This window comes from Balaenoptera physalus (assembly GCF_965194825.1).
Source record: "Balaenoptera physalus genome assembly, chromosome: 10".
NCBI classification, from domain to species: domain Eukaryota; kingdom Metazoa; phylum Chordata; class Mammalia; order Artiodactyla; family Balaenopteridae; genus Balaenoptera; species Balaenoptera physalus.
The window spans coordinates 107,612,834-107,631,046 of record NC_138889.1 but is presented as its reverse complement, the minus strand read 5'-3'; the positions used below and the strand labels follow the sequence as shown (position 1 = coordinate 107,631,046).

Below are 18,213 nucleotides of genomic sequence, written 5' to 3'. Positions count from 1 at the left end.
CACTGCAGGTCATCTGAGGCCAGAGGCCCCAAAGCATGTGTATGTGCTAGGGAAGAGGTTGGGGGCCTCTGAGGCAGGATAAACTAAGGGCCGATGGGTGAGGGTGCAATGTAGCCAGGGCCAGAAAAGGACAAGCCAAGTGGGGCCTCATTTTCTCCCAACAGCCCTGGGACCCAGGCAGGATATGACCCTCCTCCAGTTATGCAGAAGGGAAGACTGAGGGGCAGAGAGACACTGATGTCCCCAAAGGGCCAAACTGGGACCACAAGCAGTTCTCTTGACTCTGAGAATCCCCATTCCCTTCTCCTTAACAAGGACCCTCACACGATACCTATCTGTGTGGGTCTAGAATGGAATCCAGTCCCTTCCTTCCCATACCAGGCAAGGTCCCAGCTTTGGGTGGCTACCCCAGCTCCAGGATCCTTGCCATACCAGGCCAAGAAGGCAGGAGAAAGCAGGGGTTCATGAGAACCACACAACTAAATGTGGGGCTGGGGCTCTTGGTGTCTGGTACGACTTTGGGAGCTTCTGCTGCTCGGCTCCCAGGTGGCTGGAGCTAAGGACAAAGAAGGCAGTAGAAAATTCAGGATCCTCACACAGAGTTCTCACAGAGCCTTTACATGTATCATCTCTGCAGCCTGAGAACAGCTCCAAGAACAGCTCCCTATTGTAGAGCTGGAAGCATCCAGGCCCAGGAAGTTGCCTCTTGACTCTGGAACTTAAGTTCAACCCGGGTTGAACTTGGGTTCTCTGATTCCCAGCACACAGTGCCTAGGCAGGGGTCCCAGGCCCACTACAGTTCTGGCCAAGAGTGCGTGGATCTGGACTCCCCGTGCAGAGTAGGAGTGGGTCAGCAGCAGGGGCTGGAAGGGAAAGGGTCCCTAGGGGTGTGAGGACAGATGGGACCAGACCCCTGGCTGGAGGGTATTTCTCTGCTGGAGGTGGAAAGAGGAGAAGAGGGTGGGGGGAATCCATGTAGGTACTTGTACATGTACCTGTGTCTCTAACTCTCCCAGGGCCTACCCCGCCCAAGGGTGACCAGTGGGGCCCAGGAATGCCCAGCAAAGCCGGAGTATCCAGATACCGTCCAGGCCTCAGTTTCCCCTTCTGTAGAGTGAGGGCAAGCAGCTGGCCACCTTGGTGTCCAGACTCTGCAAGGCTGCCCAGGGAAGATGCCCGCATGCGAAGACGCCACTCGGAGAGAGTGTTCTCGGGGAGCCTGTGAGTCAGGGCTGCCCCCTCCCCTTCCCACTCCTCTTCCCCTCCCCCTCCCCTGCTCGCCGGCCCCCGCCCCCGCCCCGCCTCCGCCTCCGGTGTGCGATGGGGGGCGGGCGGCGGGCAGAGCCAAGAGCAGCGGAGCTGAGCCGACGCTGCCACCTGATCCCATCCAGGCGCGGAGAGGCGAGCGACCAGCACTCTGCTCGAAGGGCCCCCAGCGCCCTCGGACCCTCAGCGGATTTCGCGGCCAAGGTTGGGAGGTAGCGGCGACCACCCTCAACCCGGGTCAAAGCAGAGCTCGCTCAGCGTGAGTACTGCAGCGGGACGGCCTGGGGCTGGAGGCGCGGGGGTGGACCGGACCAGGATGGGGGATGCCGGCTGGGCGGGAGGGTGTCGTGGGGGCCAGTCCCCGAAGAGCACGAGGAGGCGGGCTCTTGGCCCCCTGCAGAGCAGGAGAGGACAGGGGTGAGAGCGAATCTGGCCTATCCCTTATGCGGACCAGATCCCAGTGACCGATCGCTGGGGGAGGCTGGGATGCAATTGAGGGAATGGGGGCTGGGAGGGTGGGCAGTAGTGATGGAGAGAGGAGGATGAAGGGAATTCAGAGGCAGGGATGACGTGGGGGTGGATGACAGGGAACAGGGACTGGAGGGGGGGGGCTGACCTGGCGCAGGCGGTGGGGGGGGGGGTGCGGGAAGAAAGGAAGGAAAAGAGGAAGGAAAAATATTTGATCTCCTGGGCCACTAATTTGCAGCCCGCTCAGCCCTTGGCCCTTTCCTCTTTAGTGCACTGGGCAGTTGCCCTACACAGTGGGCTGTGCCATCCTCAGGTAAGGATAGAGTCTCCAGGTCATCCGACGGTCAGATGCGGGTGGTCCAGGCCAGGGTCCCCCCCCCCCCAAAGGCACCAATATCAGCCCTAGAGCTTACAGGGAAAGAGCAAAGGGCTCATGTGGGAGTGGGTGCGCATCCAGGCCGGTTTTCAAAGCTTTGGCTAGCTAAACCATTTCTTCTTTGGTTCCCTGGAGAAAGGAAAGCAATTCGCAAAACCAGGCAGCAGCCTGAGGTTGATTGTTCTGACTAAAATTAGCACTGATTTTCTGATGAGGCTGGGCACCCTGACTTGTCTCGGACGACTGAGGGAAACTCCTTCTCCACGGAGAAGGCACAGGGGACGCCAGGGAGTAGTCTGAAACACGTGAGGGGCAGGAGCCAGGGCTGTTGCTCTAAATTCTGGCCCCAGCAGACTGCCGCCCACCCCACACCACCCCGGAGGTTACAGAGAGAAACCCAGCCCCAGGTGGCCCCCTTCCTGGGTGCCAATGGCCTGACTCCATCTCCAGAATAGGCATTGCGGAGTGAACTCACCAAGGGAAGGGAGGCCTCCTCCAGTGTCCGAGCAGCACCCTCTCTCGGGACCTGGAATGTTTAGCCTGGCCGAGTGCCCACCCAGAGGAGACAGGGTTACTGCTTTGAAATACCTGAAGGTCTTTCATGGAGAAAAAATGGTTCGTGTGGTGTAGCAGGGCAGCACTAGCAACCATGAGCATGGAAGGTGGAAGGGGACAAGGAGAGGAGGGCGCCACCAGCGGCAGGCTGGTCCCAGCTGTCCCAGAAAGAGCTTTTGAACAGCCAAGGCTGCTCAGAAACGGACCAGGCTGTATCTGAAGGCGGTGAGCATCCAGGCATTGACCGCGAACACGCGGAAGCTCGTGCCCACCTTGCAGGGCTGGTGTCCAGGGAATTCTCGTGGTGATGATACCCTGTACCCAGTGGGCCTCAGACTGGGGTCTGGCTGGCTGCCCAGGGCTAAGCCATGGAGGGGAGTGGGATGGAGGGGGCTACCAAGCACCCCATCACCCTTTTCTATATGGCCGGGTTGAAGCGTCTCCCAGGGAAAGTCCCACTGCAGCTCTCTCCAGGCTTGACCTCTCCTTGGCTGACCCAGAGTCCACTGGAAAATACGGTGGTTTCAGTGAGTTGAGCAAAGATGGGAATAGGCTGGCCCTCCACTTGGCCCCCTTGGGAAACTCCTGCCTGGTCACCAAGTCCTCTAGGCAGGATAAGTGACAGAGAAAGAAGGTGTGCATCCTGAGAGGGCCTCGGCTCTGACTCCCTCCTGCCGGCAGCCTCACGTGGGCAGCGCCAGCCCTCCTCTGCCCTAGCCATCCTTGAAGACAGAGGGACCTTAGCTTGGTTGCCCTCTGTGGCTGGACCTTTCATACCCCTTGGCTCCGGGAGGATTAAGGCTATCTGCAGGGGTGGAGGAAACCAGGTGATGGGAACTGGAGAGAAGGGAAAGGGGTAACCAGTACACCTTTCCACACAAACAGGTTTAAATGTAATCCAGGATTAATTGGGGGAAGGTGGGGGCTAAAGGAGAAGGATTGGAAGCCAAGTGCAGGGGCCTAGGGGAAGGTCATGGTCAAAAGAGTTTTAACATTACCTCAACCCTCCTGGGACTCAGGTGTCCTAGTTCTGCACACATGCACATGCCCATAAGGTTCCAGGCTCCCCCTCCCCTCTGGAGAGGGGCGTGTGCGAGGAGGAAGCCAAACCTGAACCTGGAGACTTGAGGCTGCTGAGACAGAGAGCCCACCCTAACTGGGGGGCAGGCATTGCTACTGAAGCTGACTTTCCCCTGGAGCTGCCCTTGAGCCAAGACATTCATGTGGGGACGGGTGACTGGCCAGAAACCACTGCTGCCTCTCACTGCTGCCGCTCAGCTGGGATAGAGGCCCACCTCTCCTGGAGAGTCTCAGCAGGGCAAGCTCTGTATTCCCCTCCCCCTCCCTTGGCCAGGCACCTCTCACTGCAATCGTCTGATGAGGTGGCCAGGGTTTCAGGTGTCTGGGGATGGAATCCAGATAGGGTTCCAGGATTTCAAGTCCTCCTTTCTTTCCCTCATGGATTTATTGGTCTTGGGCCCTCGGGGCTCAGAAGCATGCAGAATTGCCAGAGTCCAGGGCAGGGATGGGGAAATCAGTTCTCTGTAGAAGCAGCACACATACTGTCTGAGGGCATGGACTTTGGAGCCAGAAGGAACAGATCTGAATCCAGATTCTGCTAATACCAGCTGCATGACTACGGACAAGTGACATCATCTCTTAGAGCCTCAGTTTTCTTGTCTGTGAAATGGGAATACCTATGTTAGCCTTGCAGCGAGGATTAAATGGGATTAAGTGTGTGGTAGTATAATACGTAGAGAAAGCCTCTTCCTCATGTCAGAGACTCAAGAAGGTGAAGACCTGGTCAGTGTTTTTGAGGAGCTCAGTGTCTGGGGAGTCAAGACCAACCGTTGGCTGAAGCAATGAGGCAAGGAATCCTAGAGGAGAGGAAACCCCCAATTGAGACTTCTGTGCCCTGAGTGAAGTGCTGGTGCTAAGGCACATCTACTGGGGAGACAGACACAAATGGCCATGAGACAAAGACAATTAGGGGCAGGCAGAAAAGCAGAGACAGGGTTCAAGGAAGGGAGTGGCTACAGCCTGAAGGGCTGGCCAGACCCCAGAGCGTGTAATTCCACCCAAGACTAAGTTATCTGGAGCAGTGTGGAGATAGGGTCATGGTAACAGGAGGTAGGAATCTGATCTTCCCTGGCCTCTCTGCTCACCCCACCCTTTGCAGCTCTCCTTTGCAGCAGTCCTGTTGGGGCTCGGAGCCCATCTCCTCTGCCTGCTACAAACAAACCTGTTTGCCTCCTTCTCCTGCCAGGCCTCACAGGAACACTGGCCCTGCTACCAGAGCCCCAGGAGCCCCCATGAGTGCCGGCGAAGGAAGTCCTGGATAGTGAGGCCCTGGCTGGTCCAGGGGTGGGTACCCCATCATGCCACCCATCCTCCAGCGCCTGCAGCAGGCCACCAAGATGAGCCGCAGGAAAATCCTGCTGCTGGTGCTAGGATGCAGCACCTTAAGCCTCCTCATCCACCAGGGGGCGCAGCTCAGCTGGTAAGGGGGCGGGGCCTCGGTGAGGGGGCGGGGCCCGGGAGTTGGGTTCCTCTAGAAGTCAGCTGCCTGGTTAGCGTTAGTGGACGGGAGCTCTCCTTCTCGTTCCTGAAAGCTGCCAGAAGAGTCCATCTTCTGATGGGCTCTGCTCCTTCCCTCTGTTCTGAAAGCGCTTTGCATACCTTCTCTTTAGATCCACACAACCTCCCTGGGCAGGGACTTCATTGAAAGGGTTGAGTGAGTAATCTGGGATTCCATTCCAGCTCGAGTCTTCCCTCGGCATCTCCTCCTGAGTGCCGCCCTGTCGGAAGGCAGAGATGTTGAATAATATTCTCCAAAGTGAGAAGGAACTTTAAGACCAAAAAATGAAGTGGGCGACTCCATAAACTGCAACTATGAAGTCTGTTGTGGGTAACTTACATACAGGCAGGAAGGAACGATTGGACGGTCGATGCATTCGCCGCGGCACCGAAAGGGGTACAGGGGGATTTAAAGGGGCCAGAGCTAAAAATAGAATCTATTAGGGAGAAGTACATCGCGTGGATGGGAAGGAGGGGGTTCCTCCCCGCCCCCGGGGGGTGGATCTCATGGCCATTAACCATCTGCATCAGCAAAAGGCACTCTTGCAGTTTTCACATGGGATGAAGGCAAGCATAAAGGCTGACAGGGAACTTATTGGGCTTGGACGCACCCCTTGTGCGCAGGCTAAAGCTCAGTTCCGCAGAAAGGGGAGGGGGTAGGACTGTGGCCCTACGATGGAGCTGACAAGATGGAGACAATGTGCTTCAGCCACACACTCCCAGAGAACTGCAAACAACTTCTCACTACTGTTGTGCTGGCCAAGTCTCCTCACTTCTCTTGAGCCCATTTGCTCATCTATAAAATGGGAATGATGTATGTGTGACCCAGCCAGTCACCCTGATACAGGATACCATGTGATGACTAGTAGGAACCCTGACCCTGCTCCTGGCTCACTGTGTGAACCCAGTGAATCCTTGCACCCCCTTAGGGCCTCAATTTCCCCATTCGCTACATGGTCTGCCCATGAGAACAGTGTGAATGGGCCCCGTCCCTCTTGCCAGATGATTTGATGGTCTTCAGGAGCATCCATATAGACGTTATCCTGAACCCAAACCAGCCAAAGATAGGAAGTCTCAGTGGTATTCTCAAAGCTGCTTATAGAGTTGTCCTTGTTACACGATGCTTAGGATGGTAGAAAAGAAACAGGAGAGTGACTCAAAGTCTGAAGGGAATTCACAGGTCACCTGTAATCCCGAAGGCCCTTGTTTCAGGAATGAGGAAACAGAAATGAAAGCTTCATGAAGGCTAGGATTATTATGTTTTTTATACTATCATATTTCTTGAGCCTAGAACAGTGCCTGGCACATAGTAGATGCTCAAACAAAAATACTACTTGAATAAATGAATGAGGTTCCAGAGAACTTAACAGAATCACATAACAACAGGTTGCTTCAAAGCCCATGCCACTCAGCTACAATGTGAGGAGCCAGTGGAAAGAAGACAGAGAGCAAGAGGATTTGGTGACTTAATCTGAGTCGCCAGACTTATAGAAATGATTTTTCTCCTTCTGCTCCTCAGTTTGTACATCTGTGAAGTGGAATTCCTCAAGGATCTCCAAGGACCTTTGTCCTTGTATTATCTTTTATGTGTAACGAAGTTACCTCAAAACTTAGCAGCTGAAAACATCAAACATTTATTATCTCACTCCTGTGGGTCAGGAACCCAGGTGTGCCCTAGCTGCATACCTCTGGCTCAAGGTCTTTCACGGAGTTGCAATCAAGTTGGCTGCTGGGGATGCAGTCTCATCTGAAGCCTTGATTGGAAGGGCTCCACTTATAAGCCCATTCAAGTGGTTGGTGGGGGAGCCTTCAGCTCCTCAAGCAGGCTGATGGACTGAGGGCCTGGTTCCTTGGGGACCGTTCCCACCTGGTACCTCCTCGTCCCCTGCATGAGCTGCCCTAGAGAGAGTGAGAGAAAGATACCAAGACAGAAAACATAATCTTTTTATAATGTAATCTCACAAGTGACATCCCAGTATTTCTGCCTTGTTCTACTCCCTAAGAGGCATCAATAAGTCCCACTCATATTCAAGAGAAGGGAAATACACAAGAGCGTGAATGCCAGGAGGTCAGCAGGGATCACTGGGGGTCATCTTAGAGGCTGCCTACCATACGCCTCTACTGTTCTGTGGGTAAATAAAGCCCAGGATGGGCCCTGGCCCATCCCCACCATCCTTGGGGAGAGGCAGGGTCAAGCCGCACCCTTCTCACACCCTCCTCCCTGCACAACCCCCTGGACCCTGCAGGTACCCCAAGCTGTTCCCTCTGAGCTGCCCGCCTCTGCAGGACTCTCCGCCGCGCCCCAAGCACATGACCGTAGCCTTTCTGAAGACGCACAAGACTGCGGGCACGACAGTGCAGAACATCCTGTTCCGCTTCGCCGAGCGCCACAACCTGACCGTGGCCCTGCCGCACCCGAGCTGCGAGCACCAGTTCTGCTACCCGCGCAACTTCTCGGCGCACTTCGTGCACCCGGCCACGCGTCCGCCACACGTGCTGGCCAGCCACCTGCGCTTCGACCGCGCGGAGCTGCAGCGCCTCATGCCCCCGGGCACCGTCTACGTCACCATCCTGCGCGAGCCGGCCGCCATGTTCGAGTCGCTCTTCAGCTACTACAACCAGTACTGCCCCGCCTTCCGGCGCGTGCCCAACGCGTCGCTCGAGGCCTTCCTGAGCGCGCCCGAGGCCTACTACCGCGCGGGCGAGCACTTCGCCATGTTCGCGCACAACACGCTGGCCTACGACCTGGGCGGCGACAACGAGCGCAGCCCGCGCGACGACGCCGCCTACCTGGCGGGCCTCATCCGCCAGGTGGAGGAGGTCTTCTCGCTCGTCATGATCGCCGAGTACTTCGACGAGTCGCTCGTGCTGCTGCGGCGCCTGCTGGCCTGGGACCTGGACGACGTGCTCTACGCCAGGCTCAACGCGCGCGCCGCCAGCTCGCGCCTCGCCGCCATCCCCGCGGCTCTCGTGCGGGCCGCGCGCGCCTGGAACGCGCTCGACGCCGGCCTCTACGACCACTTCAACGCCACCTTCTGGCGTCGCGTGGCGCTCGCCGGCCGCGCCTGCGTGGAGCGCGAGGCGCGCGAGTTGCGCGAGGCCCGAGAGCGCCTGCTGCGGCGCTGCTTTGGTGAGGAACCTGTGCTGCGGCCTGCGGCGCAGATCCGCACCAAGCAGCTGCAGCCCTGGCAGCCCAGCCGCAAGGTGGACATCATGGGCTACGATCTGCCCAGCGGCCGCGCAGGCCCAGCCACCGAGGCCTGCCTCAAGCTGGCCATGCCTGAGGTGCAGTACTCGAGCTACCTGCTGCGCAAGCAGAAGCGCCGAGGTGGCGTGCGCCCCCGGCCCGAACCGGTCCTGGACAATCCCCCTCCTCGGCCCATCCGGGCGCTGCCCCGGGGCCACTGAGCTCCGGATGGGAGTCTGGACCCTGCCCCGCCCACCAGGATCTTGCCTAGGGCTGCCTCCAGGTTCCACCCCATCGGGGCCCTTTCTCCCGAGAGGGGCTGCAGCGGTACTTGGGGGCGCATCTCCCTGTCTGAGCCCACCTCCCGAGGGGGAGCTGAACCCCGCCTTCGGGGAGGGTGCTGATAGGCCCGATCGAGCCCCGGGCCACCCTATCCTCCGTCCTAACTGGTTGGTGGCTTTGCCAAGAGGTCTGAGACCCGTGCAGAACCGCCCACCCTGCCTTTTTATGGGGATTGAGGACCCCCACCTGTCTTCCCCAAGTGGATGAGCCCATGCCACAGAAAGGGGCTGAGCCCTGGGGAAGGCTGCGCTGCCTGTCAGCCTCCCCGGCTCTTGCTCTTCCTGCCAGGGGTCAGAGGTCCCCCCCACACTGTCTGTCTTCCAGGTTCCACCCTTCCCGCAGACCTAAGCTGCTCCCAGACCCCCAGAACCCAGAGTTCTTGGGTTGGGCTTTTTGTTTGGTTGGTTTTCCTTGTTTTTAATAAAATATTTTAAAACGTACAGATTGTATATCAGTCATTAAAAGCCAGATTCCCCACGTTTGAGGATGAGGCAGATGCCCAAGAATAGGTGTGGCTGTTACCATGAGGATGGGGGCCCAGTGAAACCGAGCAGGACCCTGTGGGGCTCCTGGCACAGAAGCCTTCCTGTGTCCCCCATTTCTTGTTTGCAGGGGATGCAGACTCCTGCCTCCATGACCTTCCCTGAGTTCCAAAGGGCAGATTCGAACAGTTGCTAATCAGGGAAAGGAGGGGATGCAGAGACAAGGGAGGAGCAGCCAGAACAATAGTGGAGCCTTGGGGCAGGGTCCTGGTTCGCCTCAAGGGACACACATAACAATATCTTTTGAGCTTTATAGAACTAAAACCCCCAATAAATGGAAGATGTCAGCATTCTTCATTCCAGAGAAGACTGCCTGAGGCTAGAAGGAACCAGAGAAGCTCATCAAGAGATTACCTGAGACCAGATTAAAGGAGTGCAGGCCCTGCACACACACTAATCAGCAACCCCGCCCTTGAATCATTGCTATAAAGCTCCTTACCAAATCCTCCCAGGTGGGACACAGTTTTCGAGGGCAGGAGCCTGCTGTGTCCCCCTTTGCCTGGCAAAGCAATAAAGTTATTCTTTTCTACTTCCCCCAAAACTCTGTCTCCAAGATTCGATTAGGCACTGGTGCACGGAGGCTGAGTTTTCAGCATCACCAGGCTCAATCACTGCCCTTCCCAGAGGCTCACAACACTCATCAAGCCCTTGATTGACTGGGTTCACCAGACTGGCCACCTCAGCCCCACTCACTTCTCTTTGAGAAGATCTGAATCCTTCCTTTCCATTCATTTCAGCACCATGTATTGAGCATCTTCCCCCTAACTTAGAGACACAGGGGAACAAGGCAGACAGGACCTTTATCCTCATGGGAAAACACTGACAACCCCTCCTGGGGCAGAGCAGAGGCTGGAAGGAGGATCGTTTCGGGTCAGGAGGGGCTTAACTCAGGACTTTATCTCCCTTTTGAGTCACTGACTTCACCACTGGTCTTCCTTCCCCACAAGAAGACAACATTGACTCAGATGAGGACCACTCCCTGCCTCCAATGTCCTTTAGCACAGTAATATACCCAGCACTTTCAAATGAAACCTCCGTTAAGACCAGCAGAGAATCAGGACTTTTTCTGTTACTTTCTTCAGTGCTACATTGACACATCTGGACAAGCAATAAAAACAATAGCTAACACGGTATACTATGTGCCAGCTGCTGTTGAAGGGCTTCACATGTATTAATTAATGAGATAGGTACCATTTTATGGATGAGGGAACTGAAACTGGGAGAAGTTAAGTGATGCTCAGGGTCACACAGCTAGAGTTTGAACCCAGACAGATAGTTCCGAAGTGCTCTCACACTGCTACTAGAATAAAGAAGTTCCCGCTCCCCAGGCTAGGCTGATGCCCAGGATCTTCCTCAAAAGAATGGTAAGTGAAGAAACCAAGACATTGCTGTCAGCTCCTCTTCATTTTATCTTTCACAGAGACAATCGTTGGCCTGGTTGGGCAATGGAGATTGCAAGGTTTAGTTGGCAGGTTGTATGACTCTCCCTGGGCTTGAAAACACAGCACTTTTTACAGTGGCACTCTGGAAAAAGCAAAAGACAATAATTAGAGACCTGCAAAGACATAATTAGGTTTCTGGTGTTAAGCAGCTTTAAAGAATTGTACTAGACTCAAAGTCATCTTTCCAAAAACAAGCAGACAAACATGCTGTGGCCCTCAGGCCAAGAAGATGTCTGTCCACTACTGTCCCCCGCCCCTGCTCCCCCCAGCCCTAGCCTCTGGTCATACCTTTGCCAGGAACATCCTTCACCGTGCCCTGGACCCTCCTGAAAAACTCATACATGCCTTTAAGATTTGCCTTGATAGGCCTCTCCTGCCTTCCCTCATCCTCAGGCAGGTGGGCCTCTTTTATAGACCTTGCCCCACTTCAGCCAAGAGAACAACTCTGGACTCAGAAAACTCTGGATTCAGGGACTAACTGGAATCATCTGGAATTACCAGGCCGTAGGAGAGGGTTTCTCTGTTTGAGGTAGGAGCAAGGGCAGACCCTAAGCAGACACTGAATCAAAGATTAGCCTTCAGTGGCTGAGACTCTGGTCTGAACATCTCCAGCTTCAGCCACAACCCAGAGGAACAGGCCCCAGCCCCTGGGACCCCAGTGCCCTGCAGAGAGCCTCCTTCCACCTGTGCCCTTTCTACATGTCTCCTCCTTGAGAAGCTCACACTCAGGTCTGTGACAGATGTGTCAGCAGCAACCTGGGTGACAGTGACTTGATGGAAGCAACTACCTCCATCAGTGCTTTGGAATTCCAACCCTGGCTCTGCCACCTACTGGTTACATGACCTTGGTCTTAGCCTTTGAGCCTCACTTTCCTCATCTGTGAAATGAACCCTCCCGAGCTTTGTGAACAGTAGTTGAGATGAGGCACTTAGCACAGTGCCCGACACATGGAAATGTCCCCAAAGTGGCCGCTCTGGCGTCGTCAGGGCTCCTTCGGGACAGACACCCTTCACGCTGTAGATGTTATAGGTTGGCACATCTATTCCAAGAGTTTTCCAGCAGATGGGAGAAAGCACTTTGAGGTAAAGGTGCCTTTTTGCTCAAAGGCACTGTATGGGCGAGCAGCAGCTTTGACTTGTATGATTATAGAAGGATGTGCAAAGCATGTGGGTGATGCCAAAAAGTCGGTCTCTGTGCATCTATGCCTAATAAAATGTTGGAGACAGAGTTTTGGGTGAAGTAGAAAAGAATAGCTTCATTGCTTTACCAGGCAAAGGGGACAGAGAGGTCTCCTGCCTCGAAAAATGTGCATCCCTTGGGCTTCCCTGGTGGCGCAGTGGTTAGGAATCTGCCTGCCAATGCAGGGGACGTGGGCTCGAGCCCTGGTCCGGGAAGATCCCACATGCCTTGGAGCAACTAAGCCCATGTGGCACAACTACTGAGCCTGCGCTCTAGAACCCGCAAGCTACAGCTACTGAGCCTGTGTGCCACAACTACTGAAGCCCACGTGCCTAGAGCCTGTGCTCCGCAGCAAGAGAAGACACTGCAATGAGAAGTCCGAGCACCACAATGAAAAGTAGCCCCCGCTCGCCACAACTAACAACAAAGAATAGCCCCCACTCGCCACAACTAGAGAAAGCCCGCGTGCAGCAACGAAGACCCAATGCAGCCATAAATAAATAAATAAATAAATAAAATTTATATATTAAAAAAAAAGAAAACTGTGTGTCCCAACCCGGGAGGATTTGGTAAGGAGTTTTATAGCAACGGTTGAAGGGCAGGGTTGCTGATAAGATTAGTGTGTGTGCAGGCCCTGCCCTCCTTTAATCTGGTCTCAAGTAATCGCTCTCTCTCTTTTTTTTTTTTTAATAAATTTATTTATTTATTTATTGGCTGTGTTGGGTCTTCCTTGCTGTGTGTGGGCTTTCTCTAGTTGCGGTGAGTGGAGCTACTCTACATTGTGGTGCGAGGGCTTCTTATTGCAGTGGCTTCTCTTGTTGCAGAGCACGGGCTGTAGGCACACAGGCTTCAGTAGTTGCAGCATGCGGGCTCAGTAGTTGTGGCACATGGGCTTAGTTGCTCCGTGGCATGTGGGATCTTCCCGGACCAGGGCTTGAGCTCATGTTCCCTGCATTGACAGGCAGATTCTTAACCACTGCACCACCAGGGAAGCCCTCAGGTAATCTCTTTTTTTTTTTTTTTTTAAAGAAGGGAGTCATTATCTTTTTAAGTATTTGTTTATTTATTTATTTATGGCTGTGTTGGGTTCGTTTCTGTGCGAGGGCTTTCTCTAGTTGCGGCGAGCGGGGGCCACTCTTCATCGCGGTGTGCGGGCCTCTCACTGTCGCGGCCTCTCTTGTTGCGGAGCACAGGCTCCAGACGTGCAGGCTCAGTAATTGTGGCTCACGGGCCCAGGTGCTCCGCTGCACGTGGGATCTTCCCAGACCAGGGCTCGAACCCGTGTCCCCTGTATTGGCAGGCAGATTCTCAACCACTGTGCCACCAGGGAAGCCCCCTCAGGTAATCTCTTGATGAGCTTCTCTGGTTCCTTTAATCTGGTCTCAGGTGGTCTTCTCTGGAATGAAGAATGCTGACTGCATTTGTTGGGGGTTTTAGTTCTGTAAAGAGCTCAAATAAATTGTTATGTGTGTCCCTTGAGACGGAACCAGGACCCTGCCCCAATGCTGCACTATTGTTCTTGGCTCCTCCTTCCTTGTCTCTGCCTCCCCTCCCTTCCCTGATTAGCAGCTGTTCGAATCTGCCCTTTGGAACTCAGGGAAGGTCATGGAGGCGGAAGCCTGTTCCCTACAACAAGAAATGGGGAACACGGACAGCCTTCTGTGCCAGGACCCCCACAGGGTCCTGCTTGGTTTCATGGGGAGCAGAGGAGGACAGGAGTGTCTGCCTGAGCCGTCTGGAGAGGCGCCCTGGAGAAGGTGATAGGGATAGAGTGGGATAATCAAATAGTTAGTTTAGAGATCCCACTAGGGGACTGTAGATAGACAGGGAACTTTAGGGGGCTTTGGGAGACCACAGTAAGTTAATGATCACTGAGGAAAGCAATGGGAAAATCCTGAAACAATGTGGGCTTGCTTGACTCATGAAGCAGAGCAAGGTGCTTAGCAACAACACTAAGCAATGGAGGCACAAGTCATGCCTCAAGACAATAAAACAATAGTAGAAAAATAATGCCTACCTCCTGCCCAGTGATGTCAACAAGATAATGACCCCTAGGGCATACTCTCTGCACTCATAAAAAACAATAATTTAGGGAAAGGTGACATTTCAAAGTGAAAGACCCTCATTATACTGAGACCTGAAATAATTTTTCCATAGTGCCATGACAGTCCCAGATGGGCCATACAGGGTCAAAAAAAAAAAACCCACCCGACATGTCGGAGGAGTTAATGATGGAAGACTCAAAGGAGAACGAGGAAGAAGGTGGCCTTCTCCCCCTCCCCTCTTTTCCTTTGATTATAAAAATGTAACCCACTAAGTACTTGGGGCAGTGCAGCAGGATGCTCACCTGCCCGCTTGTAAGCCTCGCAAGCATCCTGTTCTAATTACTCACTTCTTATCTGTCACTTTGCCTCTCACTGAATTCTTTCTGCGCGGAGACATAAGGAACCGGAGCCCCTTGGAGCTCCCTGAGGCATCTCCTGGCAGTTTCAAAGCTGAGAACAGGGACAGGGAAGGGTGCTCCAGACAGAGAATGCTGGGCTACCTGTGTGGGGAGAAGCATGCCAGTGTCCGGTTAGGAAAGGCCTTGAATCTCACGCTTACAAGTCCGGCTTGTTCTGCACGGGACACTGGAGTAAATGGAATGGCCAGAGATGACCAGCAGGGGGTGCTGGGTTGTCCCCGGAGAGGAGGGAGTCACCGTCTCAGCCCATCTGTAGCCCATTCCTGGCACAGCAGTGCACCAGGTAGGGAGCTCTGTTGTAGATGATGGAGCCACTGAGGGGAGCAGGAGAAAGGCCTTTAATAAACTGCAGATGCTGCAGGGAGAAGGCACGGTAAGGAGGGACATGGCACCAGCTAACATTTATTGAGCACTTGCTACGTGGTGGGCGCTTTTCTCCATGCTTTCTGCATTTTAACTTACGTGCGTCTTAACAACAACCCCATGAGGTAGGTGCTATTCTTATCCTCTTTTCACAGAAGGGGAAACTGAGGTACAAAAAGGTGATGTGCCCAGGCTCACCCACACACTCAGGGAGAGCCTGAGCAAGGACCGAAACAAGAATGCAGGCTCCTTGTTAAAGAGCCTCTTTATAAAAGCCCCCTGAGAGCGGCTCGAGTGGGAGGGAGGGGCAGGGAGACACTTTGGGTGTCGGAGGTGAGGAAGGCAGGGATCTGCCAGCGCAGTTGGCTGGCGGCTTCTGGGGCTGTGCGAGAGGAGTGGAGAGGGGCTGCAGGGCAAGAGAACCTGAGGAGAGGGGACAGCCCCCCAGGCCATCCAGACAAGGGGATGCAGGGCAGAAGGGGAGGCGATGGGGGGAACCTGAGCTGGGCTCTTCTGACCCAGCCAGGCCTCAGGAATCTGGCTGGCCATCGTCTCCTTCCCAGGAGTCCCCCAGCGCCCTCCAGCGGGCCGAGGACAGGACAGGAAAAGCGTCCTCCACCCCCCTCTCAACCCACACCCCGATCTCATGGGATTTTCACAAAAGCCAGGCAACAGGAGCGCAGGAGTCAGACCCTAATCCCCCACTACGAATGGGGAGACTGAGTCCCCGAGAGGGAATGTGGCTCAGAGGCGGCCTGGAGCCAGGGCAGAGACAAGAGTGGGGACTCTCCCATGAGTGTCCTGCCACCGGAGCCCCAGGAGGCAAGGTCCTGGGTCCTCTTTCCCAACTTTGCCTCCAGCCCAGGGCTCCCCTCCTGAGTGTTCCCGGGATCGTCAAACCCACTATGTTCAAACCGAACACTCATCTTCTGCCAAACCAGCTCCTTCCAGCGCTCTGTTTCAGGGACCGGCGCCCCAGTTCCTGAGGATGCTCAAGCCCCAATCCTTGATGTCCCCTTAATGTGTCCCTCACCCTTTCCCGAACACCACCTATGCGTCGTTGCATCCTGTAGATCCAGACGCCTGAATAACTGGCATCAACCCATCTCTCTTTCCCAACATCTCCTGTAGTCCCAGCCATCAGAGTTTCTCTGCTGGTTATGCCAACAGCTTCCTAACAGACCCCCCGGCCTCAGGATCCCCACAGCAAAGAGACTCCTCTCTGTGTGCAGTCATCCTTCTCAGAGCCAGCTGATCTGATCTCATCACTGTTTGAAAGGCCACCCCCCTTACCAGCCCACAAGGCCCAGCCTAGTCTGACCCTCCAAAAACCTTTCACCTGCATCTCCCATTGCCCCTCTATCCCCCCCCCCCCCATCTTGCTCCAGTCACTCTGGATTACACACTATTCCCTGAATGCAGTGGTATGCCAGGTCTGGCTCTTACTGGCTCTAGAATGCTGAATTTTGCCAGCTGGTTGTTGAACACAATTAAATTATATTAAAAATTAAATTAAATTTTTAATTAGATTACATAAACTTACTATTAAATAAATTATATTGAGAACAAAGGTAATAAATACTCACAACTCATTACTTCCTAATTCGTTTACTAGATTTTACTATTATTTCTGCTCTTAAGCTTATGTAGGTCTATTGTATCTGCCTGGTGGAAATCCTAGAGAATAGGATGCTCCTTATTGTCCATTTCTTCCAGACAGTGTTCAGCGACGTTACATTGGTAGCGTGAAATCAGCCATGGTGCAAGTAGTTACACTGCAAATCAACAACCACTATAAATCAGATCGATTTATTGTTTTGTTAATCATCTAGAGCAGGGATAAGCAAAGTACAAGCCAAATCTGGCCCACCACCTATTTGTGTAAATAAAGTTTTATTGGAACCCAGCCACACCTATTCTTTTCCTTATTGTTCTGTGGCTGTTTCTGCACTACAATATATAGCAGAGTTGAGTCATTGCAATAGAGACTGTGTGGCCCTGAAAGACTAAAACATTTACCTCTTGGTCCTTCATGGAAAAAGTCTGTTACTCATTAGCAAAACCAAAAAATAGCAACCAAAATTCACATCAGAAATACACATGGAGAGATAGGTGTCAAATGCTTCCCAGCACACCACTGCCTGAAGGTGCCAGGACAATTCACACCTCCATTCTTGGCACATGATCTTCTCTTTGCCCATAGTGCCTTTTCTTTTTTGATCCACCTGTAAAGTTCCTCACCATTCTTCAGAATGTCCATTTTCCCATGCTCCTGTATCAGTTAGCAATGTGCTGTGTAACAAACCACCCCAAAATCTAATGGCTTTTAAAAATGCATTCTATGGACTTCCCTGGTGGTACAGTGGTTAAGAATCCACCTGCCAATGCAGGGAACACGGGCTCGAGCCCTGGTCCGGGAAGATCCCACATACCGTGGAGCAACTACTGAGCCTGTGCTCTAGAGCCTGTGAGCCACAACTACTGAAGCCCGCATGCCACAACTACTGAGCCCACATGCCACAACTACTGAAGCCTGTGTGCCTAGAGCCCATGCTCTGCAACAAGAGAAGCCATCACAGTAAGAAGCCCACGCACTGCAAAGAAGAGTAGCCCCCACTCAATGCAGTTAGAGAAAGCCCGCATGCAGCAACAAAGACCCAAGGCAGCCATTAATTAATTAATTAATTAGTTAGTTATAAAAATAAATTAAAATGCATTGTTTCTCGTTAGAGTATGGGTCGTCTGGGTGGTTCTGCTGATCTGGGCTGGGCTTGACTGATCTCAGCTGTGCTCACTCTCGGTGCAGGATCAACTGCAGGGCAGGAGGGGCTAGCTAGTCTGTGATGGCCTCAGCCCATATGACTCAGCTATGCTCCATATGGTCTCTCTTATCTTCAGCAGAGGAGACTGGGCTTGTTCTCATCTCCCAAGTGCGGGTCCAAGAGAACAACGAAAAACGGGCAAGCTCTTTTGAGGCTTTCAAGAGACACTCCATCACTTCTGCCCCATTTCATTAGCCAAACCTGTTCAGATTTAAGGGGTGGGAAAGTCGATGTTTCAAAGTCACATTTCATGGGGCATTATGGATAGAAGCAGGAGAGAACTGGGGTTATTTTTACGTTCAGTCTATCATACTACCGTCCCCTCTTTCTCCAGCTCGAAGGAGCTTACTCCTGATTCTGTTTTCATCCAGCACTCCTAAGAGGCAAAACAAAACCCAACCTGTCATAAGCACTTTGTTACAATAAGGAAGATACTGGAAACATTGATTTATTTACCTTTGTGCACAAAGGGACAAGAGACAAGAGCTGTAAGTTTCTTTAGACACAGAAAATAGCAAATTGTGTATTTTTTAAGTTACTGAGGAATTCCCTGGTGGTCCAGTGGTTACGACTCTGTGCTTTCACTGCTGAAGATTTTCAGTCCCTGGTGGGGGGAACTAAGATCCCAC

General features: G+C 53.5%; 1 protein-coding gene across 2 annotated transcripts; it reads left to right on the top strand.

The window, feature by feature from the left end:
* Positions 1 to 1,300: 1,300 nt before the first annotated feature.
* Positions 1,301 to 9,211, top strand: GAL3ST3 (galactose-3-O-sulfotransferase 3). Of its 2 annotated transcripts, none has more exons than XM_082477069.1 (3): positions 1,301 to 1,525; positions 4,932 to 5,165; positions 7,489 to 9,211. In XM_082477069.1, the coding sequence occupies exons 2-3, from the start codon at positions 5,044 to 5,046 to the stop codon at positions 8,648 to 8,650; spliced, it is 1,284 nt and encodes a 427-aa protein (XP_082333195.1). In that variant the 5' UTR covers positions 1,301 to 1,525; positions 4,932 to 5,043; the 3' UTR covers positions 8,651 to 9,211. The 2 variants fall into 2 exon arrangements, with proteins under 2 accessions (XP_082333195.1, XP_082333196.1); XM_082477070.1 differs by lacking the exon at positions 1,301 to 1,525 and adding an exon at positions 2,000 to 2,890.
* The last annotated feature ends 9,002 nt before the right edge of the window (positions 9,212 to 18,213 follow it).